General features: G+C 37.0%; 2 protein-coding genes across 11 annotated transcripts in view; one reads left to right on the top strand and one right to left on the bottom strand.

Annotated features, from left to right (window-relative positions):
• LOC110013423 (uncharacterized) overlaps positions 1-13,037 on the top strand; it is a 401,209-nt gene that overhangs the window by 318,265 nt on the left and 69,907 nt on the right. The gene's annotated exons all lie outside the window — the stretch shown is intronic.
• Positions 1-13,037, bottom strand: part of LOC105356154 (uncharacterized) — a 183,621-nt gene that overhangs the window by 160,520 nt on the left and 10,064 nt on the right. Inside the window, exons 1-3 of one of the 10 annotated variants that reach the window (XM_078934604.1) lie at positions 11,726-11,807; positions 8,546-8,783; positions 7,016-7,249 (exon numbers count right to left, since the gene is read on the bottom strand). The exons of 2 other annotated variants lie outside the window; for them this stretch is intronic. In XM_078934604.1, coding sequence (XP_078790730.1) covers positions 7,016-7,249; positions 8,546-8,777 — 466 coding nt within the window. In that variant the 5' untranslated portion in view covers positions 8,778-8,783; positions 11,726-11,807. Of the gene's footprint in view, positions 1-2,169; positions 2,349-5,146; positions 7,250-8,545; positions 8,784-11,725; positions 11,876-13,037 lie in introns of those variants that run through there. 7 more of the 10 variants (XM_011486238.4, XM_078934597.1, XM_078934602.1 and 4 more) reach the window with 7 other exon arrangements.

Here is a 13,037-nt window from a genome sequence, read left to right as displayed (position 1 = left end):
AAGAAGAGAGCAAGTATTTACACGCTTGTCAGAATCAAACAAAGAAAACATGAATATTTCAAGCACCAGTAGCTCCAACTGGTGCTTGGTTCGGGGATATTTAAGAATGTCCGTCATTATTGCTTCGCGGCTGTGTAGACGCTACTTGGCGTCTATCTTCTTCGCTGGTATGTGTGCTCAGCAAGGCAGTTTTGTGTTTGAGCGCCCCCAAGTTGTGTTTTACTGTAACTTCAGAAGCTCCAGACACGTGAGCAAAAGCGCCGTTGTCATTGGTCGAGTAGATTTCGACGCGACGCGTCGAAAAAAAAAAACGAACCCGAGGCGTTTTTTTTTTTTGACGCTTTAACGCCTGGCGTTTTTTCGCGTCGGTGTGCACACTCTCGTTGGTGCCCTTTGTTTAGTCACGAGGCGTTAAACGTCGGCGAAAATCGCCGGCGAAATTCGTCCCGGTGTGAACAGGCCTTTATACAATCATCCCGGACGTACTGATCAGAAAACTGGACACTATAGGCCTGCCCCCCTCACATGTGCCTGGATAAAGGACTTCCTCAATGACCGGCCCCAGGATGTGAGGCTGGGCCCCACCTCTCCCCCACACGCACACTAAGCACTGACTGCCCACAGGGCTGTGTGCTGAGCCCACTCCTGTACTGCCTCTACACCCACAACTGCAGTCCGCAGCACGACAGCAACATCATCGTGAAGTTTGCTGATGACACCACAGTCGTCTGACTAATTTCAAAGGGAGACGATGCAGCCTACAGGAAGGAGGTCCTGAAGCTGGCAGCTTGGTGCTCAGACAACAACTTAGCTCTGAACACCAAGAAAACCAAGGAAATCATCGTGGACTTCAGGAGGCACAGCACCGACCCAGCTCCCCTCTACATCAATGGAGAGCGTGTGGAGAGGGTCCACACCTTCCTGTTTCTGGGAGTTTTATTTTCCAACAACATTTCCTGGACAGAAAACATTACAGAGGTCATCAATAAGACCCAGCATAGACTCCACTTTCTGCGGGTCCTCAGAAAGCACAATCTGGACCCCAGCCTTCTGACAACCTTCTACCGTGCGTCCATTGAAAGCCTTCTGACCTACTGCATTACGTGGTAAGGCAGCTGCACCATGGTGGACAGGGAGAGACTGCAGAGGGAAGTCAAAGCAGCTCAGAGGATCATCGGCTCCCCCCTCCCCTCCCTGTTGGACATATACTACTCCCGCTGTCTTAGCAGAGCTGGGAAGATCATAAAAGACATTTCCCACCCTGGCTCTGGACTGTTTGACCTGTTGCCCTCAGGAAGGCGCTACAGGTGCATCAGATCCAGGACAAACCGCCTTAAAAACAGTTTTTCCCCCAAAGCCATGACCATCCTGAACTCACACATGCACTGACACTGACAGCTCCACCCTCATGTCTCCCTCTTTCACTATGCGCATCTCATCATGTCAACACCATCTCATTATGTGAAGTATAATCTCATCATGTGCAATATATTAATATCTGCCATAATGGGCATAACTGTTTTTTTTTTTATCTACCTCTCTGCAGAAATGTTCTATTGTACATTTTGTACTTTTGTAAATTGTACTATTCATTTTTGTGAAATTATTTTATTATTTTTGTGAGATAACTTTTGTCATGCATGTTTGGACTGAATAGTGAGCGGCTTTCATTTCACTGTATGCACGTGTGATGCAAATTGTACATGTGTATAGTGACAATAAAGGCATTCTATTCTATTCTAATTACCCTTTTAAGAAATAGTTACATGGTTATTCTTTTAGTTTTCTGTGTCACTTCTTGGTTCCATTTTTTTTAATTCTTTTTACATTTTTAATGTATTCTGTTTTTGATCATCAAAAAACGACTGTGTTGTGTCTTTGTACAACCCGTAATAAGGTTACGTTTTGTTATTGTCCTCTCTCTGCGAGAGATTTTTGGCGTGTTATGATATCTTTAATAAATAAATAAATACAATAAAATGTCGTCTACTAAATTCTAGAGTGCGGGGAGAGATTTCAAACGACACTTTGCAAAATCATTTTTCAAAGTCTAAAGAAAAATGAAATAATTTCAAAACGAAGCTTTACAAGCTTACATTTTTCAAAATAATCAGTGGAGTTTACCCTTTTTCATTCGTAGCTGTTCTAGACTTTCACAGAAATACATACCGAACGTTGGACTACTGATTTATGAAGATTTCCATCGACATGTCCTCCTTCCTAAGACTCTTTTCAACAAAACATGCAAATCTTTATGCATGAAATAACCATTCCTAAACAAAGCTCCGAAACCAAACCGGAAAAATATGACCTCATTTTACATCCGGGCTAGAGGCATTACCGCCCCCTATGGGCAGGGAGGTTTTGAAAAAACGCTAGGTAAATCACACTTTTTTTTTTAATCGATCATAATTAAAAGTACTTTTATATTTCATATACAAATCAAGTCAGTGAAAGTGAAACATTCATCAGAATTAAGCAAACAATAACTAAAATGACAAAGTAAAAAGAAAAAGTAAAAAGAAAAAGATGGTAAACAAAGGGCATGTGTTTTATCATTTACAAATATATGAAGTGTTCTTACAGAATAATCATAAAGTTGATCGCAAAAGAGATGTTTCATTCATGGACGGTAAAAAAAGATAAATTATATATTTATATATAAGCAATGGTTTCAGTTCCAGATTAATCAAAATTGCATCTCCTGCAGGATTAATTTTTGATATTCTTTCAAAATGTGTTTATTTAATTTAATTTAGAGTGGGTATTTCGTTTATAAGTAAAATAATTTCATCATTATGTTGTTTTCTAGCTTTCTAAGTTTAGAGTTACTAGTTTATTGTCACGTTTTTTATCTTGTAGGGGAACATCATTAATGGTCAAAGCTGGGAAGTGTGGTTTGATTAAATTGTAATGAATTATTTTAGGAATAAGATTAAGTAGAGCACCTCAATCTTTTTCCTTAGTCTTAATCCAATGACCCTTGAAGATTGAGGGTTGCTGTGGCACTTTAGAGCACTGTTGCCGGTTTGTCCCAACATTTCTTCACACTTGGCGTTTTTTGGAAACGGATTTCAATAATGGGTCAATATTAGAAGACACACAGTACTTTACAAAAAAGAACCTTTTCACTAGTGTGTAAATATTCATGTGTACAGTCGATAAAGAGGATGCAAAAAACTTTTCCAAAATGTTTTACAAGAATGTTTTTTACGTGTTCAGTTCTCATGTGATGGGTCTAACATTTTGGTGGCTAAAACTTTCTTACAAATTTCCCATGACTAAGGGCTTTCATCTCGTATGAGTTCTTCACATGTGAACTTTTAAGTTACTTTGGATGAAACTTTCTTTTTTTAAACATGTTTTGCAAGTAAAAAGCTAGTCACCTGTATGTGTGACAGATCAAACTTTTTGCCTGGAAAAAGCCTTCTTGCACATTTTAACAGAGAAAAGCCTTTTGCATGTGTAAGTTTTCATATAGACTTTTAAAGTGGAACTGTTTCATGGGGGCTCTAAATTGATGATTTTGAAAACAATGTTAGTTACATATTTTACAAGAAAATGGCTTTTCGCTTCCGTGAGTTCTCATGTGACAGGGCAAACCTTTTAAGTAGATAATTTTTTATTTATTTTTTCAAATTTCACATAAAAAACGACTTTCAAGTGTGTGAGTTGTTCTTATGTCAACTTTTAATTGACAACTTTGACTGAAACTTTTTTCACATACTTTACAAGTAAACAGCTGTGCACGTGCTGGAATGTTCATTTAACGGGACAAACTCTTTGAGTGTTTGAAGGCTTTCTTTCAAATTTCACAAGAAAAAGGTCTTTCACTTGTGCGAGTTAACATGTGGCCTTTTGAATGAGTCTGTGTTGTGAAACTTCTTTTAAACAATTTACAAGAAAAAGGCCTCTCACCAGTATGATTGTCATGTGGACCTTTAGATAAGTACTTGAAGTGTAACATTTTTCATAAATTTTATAAGTGAGAGGTCTTTCACCTGTGTGATTTCTCATGTGAGTCTTCAAATTCCCACATTGAGTAAAACGTTTTCCACGTGTCACAAAAAAATGAGCTTTCATCTGAAGGAGAGTCCAGCTGGCGTGACAGTTGCAGAATTACTGTTTCTGATCCAGAACAAAATTCTCACTTTGTTCTGGTTTGGAGTCCATTTTTCCTGATCCTCCTCAGTGTCCCAAAAAGCATCATTTTCCTGCTTCAAATCAAGCTGTTCTCCTTCCTCATTGATGCAGACCTCCTCCTCCTGTTCCTCTTTGGTCTGTGAAAGCTCTGGTTCTGGTTCTGGTGTTTTTTTAACATGTTTTTGTGGCATTTTTCTGATAATGGAGAACATGCAAAAAGAAAATTAGGCTTAAAGTTGCATGTCTGAGTATTTCTCTGTTATATCGTTGTGAATCAGAACTATCTCCTCAATAATCAGTTTTGTTTTATTTGGGCTAAAAACAACATGATTGCAGTTAAACCACCAATGGGAACACTTTTAAAATAGATCAGAAGTTTGAAGTAGGTCTTAAATCAAATCAAATTCACTGGACACTTTATTAGGCACGCATGTCAAACTGCTCCTTAACGCAAATGTCTAATCAGCCAATCACATGGCAGCAACTCGATGCATTTAGACATGTAGACATGGTCAAGATGATCTGCTGCAACTCAAATCGACCATCAGATTGGGGAAGAAAGATGATTGCAGTGACTTTGAACATGGGATGGTTGTTGGTGCCAGACGGTACATCATCTCTGACAAATAAGTCAGAATTGTGGAAGTTGTCTCGAAACTTCCACTAATGTACTTATTGAAAAAGTTTTGGCATGTGTTTTGGATCTCCAGCTGGAAGATCTCTGGTCCAAGTCCAAGATGGATTAAGCCTGGGTGGGAAACTAGCCTCAGTATTTGCCTCACCCTGGTTACTCCACCCTTATGGAGGGCCCTTGTCCCGCTGGTCCACAGGTGGATCTATGGTCGTCACGGGCAACCTCAAGGTATAAACGTGAACAGTGCATGAGTGTAAAATTGAGTTTGCTCTCAAAACATTCTCCCTGTATCGATGTAACAAAAGATGTATGTGTTTTATTATCAAAGAATCTACACATTTTTTCAAAGTTAAATTTAAGCACTGGAGATTATTTTAAACCTTCATCAGCGTTTATTATAGCAATGTTTACTTAAATATTAGAAATTCCAGTACAGTATACAACTGGAATTTACACATATAATATAAGAAAATACGTTTGTACTTTCAGACATGTCATATTCTGATGCAAAATCTCACAACATTCAATGGATTAGTAATCTATAACCAAGAATCTCCATGTGAGAAATCCATCTCCCATCTTTGTGAATCCTGAAAAATGATTATACTGCACAGAAATATTTGGTTTTACTTTACAAAAACACAGTGCTCTTTCAACATTTTGCTCTATTACAATAAACTAGTCTTCATCAAACCTGTGAACTGTCGTGAAGTTCCATTAAAACAGATTCTGCATAATGTATATCTTCCAATAAGGGGCCTGGCGTTCATTCAAAAAGTGAAAAGTCTGGCAGTTGTGAGACGGGGTTCAGGTGACAGTAAAATATGGCATGGTACCATAGTCACCAATGTAATCACATACCGATCGGACAAATTCAGCCCCCCTCTTTTCTGGTCAAAGGAAAGGATTAATGACAAAGATGGTATTATCATGTTCTTCACGTTCCCAACATGCATCTCTGCATGGTGAGTCGTTGGAGACTGACGGCTGCTACAGACCGACACTTTAGAGCACCGCTGTCTGTTTGTCCCCAGAATTTCTTCATAACTGGTGTTTGTTGGAAATAATAATGGGTCAATATTAGAAGATATACAGAAATATACAAAAAATGAATCGTTTCACTGTGTGATTTCTCATGTTGTTCACCTTTCAGCATTTCCCTTATGCTGGTTCACCACAGCGAACCAGCTGTCAATGATTGGCAAAGGTGGTTTGGAAAGTTAATGTAACCTTTTAGGTTAAGTAAAGCTTTCCTACAAGTTTCACATGAAAAGGGGCTTTCATCTGTAAGAGTTCTTCTCATGTGAACTTTTAAAGGAAAAACTTCCAATGAAACTTCAGGTCAAACTTCTTGCCTGGATAAACGTTTTCTTGTTACAGATATTAACAGAGAAAAGCCTCTCACGTGTGTGAGCTCTCATTCAGACTCCTAAAGTAATTACTTCAAATGAAACTTTTTTCACTTTTGACAAGATAAAGGGCTCTCGCCTGTGTGAGAGGTCTTCTTCATGTGCACTTTTAAAGAGCTACTTCTAGAGAAACCTTTCTGACATACTTTACAAGAAAAGGGCTTTTCACCTGTGTGAGTTATCATGTGGGCTTTTAAGTGACTACTTTGAATGAAACCTTTTCCACATACTATACAAGAAAAAGGCCTTTCGTCTGTGTGAGTCCTCATGTGGACATTCAAGGTGCTACTTGTGGTAAAGCTTTTTTCACATACTTTACAGGAAAAAGGTCTTTCACCAGTGTGAGTTCTCAGGTGGACTTTTAATTCAACACTCGTAAGGAAACTCTTTTGACATACTTCACATGAAAAAGGCCTCTCACCTGTGTGACTTCTCAGGTGGACATTTAAGTGACTACTTGTAGTGAAACTTCTTTCACATATTTCACAGGAAAAAGGTCTTTCACCTGTGTGAGTTCTAAGGTGGATTTTTATTTCAGTATTTGTAAGGAAACTCTTTTGACATACACTACAAATAAAAGGCTTCTCACCTGTGTGAGTCCTCATGTGGGCTTTTAAGTTACTACTTGTAGTGAAACTTTTTTCGCATACTTCACAAGTAAAAGGCTTTTCACCTGTGTGTATGATACTTATGTGGGCTTTTAAATTATTACTTTGGAAGAAACATGAATCACAAGAATTTGAGCTCTCATCTAAGGGAGAGTCCAGCTGGACAGTCACAGAATAACTGTTGCTGATGTGAGGGTTTTCCTCCAGAACTGGGTTCTCACTTGGTTCTGGTTTGGAGTTCATCTTTTCCTGATCATCCTCAGTGACCATGAAAGCATCAGTCTCCTCCTTCAGTTCCAGCTCCTCTCCTTCCTCACTAATGCAGACCTCCTCCCACTCCTCTTTGATCAGTGGAAGCTCTGGTTCCTCTTCATCCAGACTGGAGCTCCTCTCCTGCTTCCAGAGAAGCTGCTCATCATCAGTCTCCACCTTACAGATGTTTTTCTCTGAGAGGTCTGCAGGAACAAAGATTTAGAAGGAAAGTGATCAGGGGGCAGGAATGGAAAATTGTTGACAGGTTCCAGAAATATGATGGAAAGATGGAAGCAAAAGTAAAAGAGGTGGCTGTGAAGCAAAAACGATAAACACATGAATCCTGAATCACATGAACTAAGTGATCCTTGTGTACTGCGTTGTCGTGATAATATGTGCTTTTTGTGTTTAGAGGGTGTACTTTTTTTCTTGTATCTACACATTGTAACAACAGTGTTGAGATACGACTTTTTTTCTGTCACCAATGACCCAGACCCTCCCCATTGGTAACCCATCTACACCCATCCTAGTAAGGCAGCGCATTTATTGCTGCAGCCTCAGTCAACTCTGAACTGTATATGTGTATCTGTTGTATGTCTGATCTTGTTCAGGTTGTACTGGAACTAATTTCGTATGTCGGTGTAAGCTGTGCATATGACAATAAACGAATTCTGATTCTGATTCTGATTCATGATTATAAAAACCAAAACATTTCTGAGGTCAATCCTCTGTTATTTGTTAAATTACTTAATTAAAAGCTGAATCCATTTCAGGTTGTGGCACATGTAGAACTGTTCTAGGAGGCCGGATTTATCTCAGAAATAATGTCTGAGAAAATAATTTTATGTTTCTACACACATTCTAACAACTAGCTAGAGGTTTTCACTTTAGCTGTTTACACTTTCACTGAAGACAGAACCGGGCCGAGCATTGAGAATTGTAACTGAATGTTGGTGATGCTAATAAGCTTCTGTGGGTTTTGTGTACACAAACTTTTTATTGTTCCAGCAATCCAGTTATTTAAGTGGTAGAAAAAATGCCATGTTTGGCTCTTGGTCACTTTTGTTTAAGTCCAGCCCAACAGAACCAGCTGAAATAAAGAATCCACCATGAAACTGACATCCAGATCTGTTTATTTAACAAATACACTTTTCTTTTTCATGCTGTAGGAGGTAAAGTACCTTACTGAGATTACATTTTACTGAGCTGTAAGCTCTGACACTCTACCTTACTCCTGCTCTCTGAACTGAACAGGTTTTCTCTCTACCATTTTTTGGTAGGTCTCTTCTCTAAAACCTGTTTGCAGGAAACTTTCAACAAATGTTAGCATGTAGCCTCTGCTGGTGTGTAAAGATAGTGAAAGAGAAGCTGTCAGGCTGTCATAACACATCTGAGACCTAGAAGTCAGTAAAAGGTGTGATTGAAATGATAAACAAGTACAAGCCTTTTTCTTAATAAAAAAAAAAACCATTAATGTCAGAACAGTTACATTTTTATACCTGTACTTTGCAGTGTTACATCAGAAACCCTGATGATGTTTCTCTGATGATGGTGATGATCCAACTCCTCAGTCTGGAACTCCAGATTCACATCAGCCTCCTGATTCTGGACCAGCCGCTCTCCTTCCTGATCAATGCACAGTTCCTCTGGTTCCTCTTTGATTTGTGGAGGTTCTGGTTCTGCTTGGTCCAAACTGGAGACTCTTTCCTGGTTAGAGCTGCCATTCATCATGTACTCCTGATAGACAAAAACGTCAGAAAAACAAAATCATTTAAAAAGAAGAGAGAAAGTACACACATTTCCAAAGTCACTGTTTGTTTTAACGTGCACATTCCCGTCACACAATAGCTGCAACCCGGAAATACAAACGACTTTACACCATGATTTGAAAGAGGGGCGGGAGAAGTAATACATGTTCGTTATTAAACCCTTCATCAACAGATGCAAAAGTTAAACCTATTACAATTACCTTCCGGGTTGTATGGAAAAATGTGTGGAAAAGTAATAACGTGAATGATTTATCAGAAGTCAAAATAGGTCAAATTAACAAATGAATAAAACTATATTTTAAAAACTATATTGCCCATCAGGACATTTTTAAATGGCTAGACTCTGGTCATGTTCAAGTCAAATCTGACCAATTTTCATCTAAAAACATTTTTATGCTGTGTTTAACATCTGAATGCCTCAAAGTCTTATATCCTTCACACTATGCACTTGAACATACATTAAAACTAATAGTGTTCCAATCAACCACCTGTGGTGTTCGCCGTCAAAAGTGACTGTCGTAGGAAATGAATGGATATCCAGACTATATTCATCCATCACACACAACATCCCAAATACGATACGATACACTACACCACACCTCCCTCCCTTCAGACCTAAAGTCGCACTCCAGTCATCTTTTGATCTATTCTAAAAGTGTTCCCAGTGATCTTTTAATCATGAGTATGACATTTTTAGCCAAAATAAAAAACCCTGTGTCGTTTTCTAGGACATAGTTTCTGCAGAGCGACAGGATCTCTTTAGAAATTTGCTCTGAGTTCTGGGCAGGGGTGTTGGAACGGACGTAAGCCTTCCCTCATGTCCCATCATCCTTTTGTTTACACTCTCTCCAGCTTTACAGCCCCTCATAACCCCAACCAAACTTTACTGGTGCAACAAAAATGGCGGGTAATATTAGAGCTCTTTAGCTCTACAGTTTTGAGCCTGATGGCAGCTTGGATGAGGAAAACTAAGACGTACATGGATCTATCTGAAAGTAGATGTATCGTAATGGAGCAAAGAAGGGAGCTTGTGGCCTGCTGATAGTAGTTTGCACAAATCAACTACAAACTTTTTCAAACTGCATTATTTTATCTGCTCCTGATTCATCATTTAGATTTGAATATAAAAATAATTAAAAAGACACAGTTTTACCCCTGATTTTCTTCATTTATACTCTCCATTATGGGAAAACGCTACAAGAATTTGTTTAAAACAGAAAAAAAAAACGTGATTTACAATGTAGGGTACATGTCACTTGCTCATGCATTTAATCCCTACACACACACACACACACAAACACAAACATACACACCTTCATGCTAAGTTTGGGCTTTGAAATTCCATGTTTGTTTGTTTCAGCGCCAATTTGTATTTTTGCTGCAGTTATTTTATAAATTCACAACAACCGCTACTTTAAGGCTTTGATCACAACGAAAAATGTTGAATGTTAAAGAATGTTATTGTTAAAGAATGCCAAGTTAAAATTTGGTATTAAAAAGGCCTTTTGTACCAATTTAAGAGCCATTAAAACAGACCAGTCCAGAGGCTTAAATGTGGTCATGTGACATGGACGCTATGAATCGTCTATAAACTGGATAAATAATGTTAACATCTTTAAAAAGGGGCCTACTATGCTAGTGTCAGGGGTTATTCATCCAAGGAGAAGGGGAAATAATCATTGGTGATTAATAACGTAAAGAAGGTTAAAAAAGAAGAAAAAAAAGAAAAAGGTTCAATTTGAATTTTTAAAACAATGGTCAAATTAATGTTATTTTTCTTGGCATACATTCATATGCAAAGATGCTGTTGAGTTAATGCTTTAATATTCTTAGTAACACTATTTTGAATTAAGAAGGTGCGACTGTGTTTGCTGTTGACATAAGTATATATGTATTTTTTGAAGTTAAAAAGGTTCTATTGTTCTACTTATTTTTCTACTTTTTTGTATGTCAATCTTTTTTCCCGTTAAAAGCTAGAGGGTTAAGTAATAATGTAAAACGTAAGGCCTTCTTTTTGATCGCTAAACAGGAAATACTGATTTTGGCATTTTTTAAGGGACCTCATTCACTTGCCAAGGATGCAAATTTTTGGAAAACTCAATACATTTTACCATGGGAAACCCCTTTTTTTTTAAACATGTTTTTAAACCAAATTTAAAAAAGTTCTGGACATAAACAGTTCCTTTTGTCATTCTTCACCAGAAACGGTGCCTCACCCTTTTTGGGTATTGCTATTTCACTCAAACATTTTGGAAAGATTTGACTAATTTTATAACAATTCATCTATATGAAGACTATAAATTACTCTACAAAAATATTATTTTTGGATATATTAAACAAGGGAGATTTAATGCAGAGAAAATGTATATGGTTAACTTACTTATAATTATGGCAAAATGTTTTATTCACAAGTGTATAAATGGTAACAAAAAACAGTATTCTATGTTTTTCAGAAAGAAATGATGCTGTATGTAAATAGCATTGAATCCTGCACTAACAGTTCAAATATGCTCACTTTTGAAACTTTAACAGAATCTTTTACCTTTATTATTTGATATATTTTTAACCTGTTTTATATTGCTATTATTATAGCTTTTTGGAATTTTTGTTCATTTTCCTGGCAAATGTGAAAATTTATAGTGTGGAGTCTCACTTTTTGGTATTTTGTATGTGCAATATTTGTTAATAAAGTTTATTGAAAAAAAGAATAACATCTTTAAGCACTAGACTAGACGGAGCAGGAGCTCAAACAACAGTTTTCTGAATGCTATATCGAACTCTAAACAAAAACCAAAATAATACCAAAACGAAGACATTCAGATTCATTGCTTACATTTTTTTCAAACTGAAGTGTATGAATTTAACTTATTTCCTTTCGTAGCTGCTCTTGACTTTTACAGAAATACATACCGACTTTTTGGAAGTGGGACTACAGCTTTATGAAGATTTCCATCGATCTGTCCTCCTTCCAAAGATAATTTCAACAAAACACGCAAGTCTTTACCAGCGCGTAACCTAAACATTCCCAAACAAAGCGCCGAATCCAAACCGGAAAAGATTGGGTTTTTCCACATCCGGGTTACAGACATTTACGCCCCCTCCCCAATGAATATGACTGCCCCCTATAGGCAAGGAGTTCGTATAGAATTCAAAAAAATGTTTTTGAAAGTTATTTAAACGGATTTAATTTTTTTACTTTAGTGCTTTAAAATAAATTCACTGGTTGATATCCAAACATAGACCCTTAGATTTTCATATGCCTTTTTAAAAACAAGTTTTTAACATTTATTATCATTCAATTGTTTAAACAATTAAACCTTTGTTTTACTATTTATTACTAAACACTTTTAAAAACAATTTTTTCTCTCATCATTACTGTTGCATATGTATTTTTGTTCAGTGTAATTTATTGTATTGATCTGCCAAGCAGATTTGACTACTAAAATATGCGATGGTGAAAATGTCATGTATTTTGAAACTTAATCGGTTAGAACACATTTAAACTCAGCATCTGGGTATAAAAATATTCCCAAAATATGAATCTGATATAAATGTTTTAAACAAATAATGAGTTTAAATTATTTCTTTTTATTAAATTGAAGCATTTAAGATACATTTGTAAAGGTTTCCACAAAACAGAAATTATATTGTACTAAACACAACTTCTTTAGATCAGAGATTAACTTCTCAAATGAAAAGTCAAATGTATTCTAGATCATCAAACCCTAACCTGTTTTGAAGCACGGACATGATTAATGTCAAACAATATGGCTGATAAATACGACTAAATTGAATGCATAAAAATGGGTATTTTCTAAATATAATAATAAAATGTATGTGTGCAACCTTATTAGCAGCACTCTGGTAACACTGGAGAGCCAGGTGGTCACATGCAGGCTTGGTGCATAGGAGAAACCTATTGCACCAATTCCCTATTTCAAGTAGGAACTCTGGTCTTGTCTGTGAGTTGCAGCTTTCGTCTTTGAATTTAAAGTCTCTTCATCTGTATCTTCAATGTCTCTTTTCTGCACATACAAACTTTCCAAAGACGCTCTGTTTCTGTCCAGAGCAGCATTTTTAAGGTAGAGGGTAGCGGATTTAGGTAAGACTGTGAGTCACAGACAGATGTAGTGGAGGAAATCTGGTTGTTTTCCAAAATGAAATATCCTTCAGAATTTATGTAAAAGAATCAGATAATATGTAAAAGCAGAAATAGTGTCAA

Source organism: Oryzias latipes, chromosome 17 (genome assembly GCF_053564925.1).
Source record: "Oryzias latipes strain Hd-rR chromosome 17, Olatipes_Hd-rR_3.1".
Lineage (NCBI taxonomy): Eukaryota > Metazoa > Chordata > Actinopteri > Beloniformes > Adrianichthyidae > Oryzias > Oryzias latipes.
Note: the sequence above shows the minus strand (reverse complement) of the source record. Positions and strands in the feature narration are given on the sequence as shown.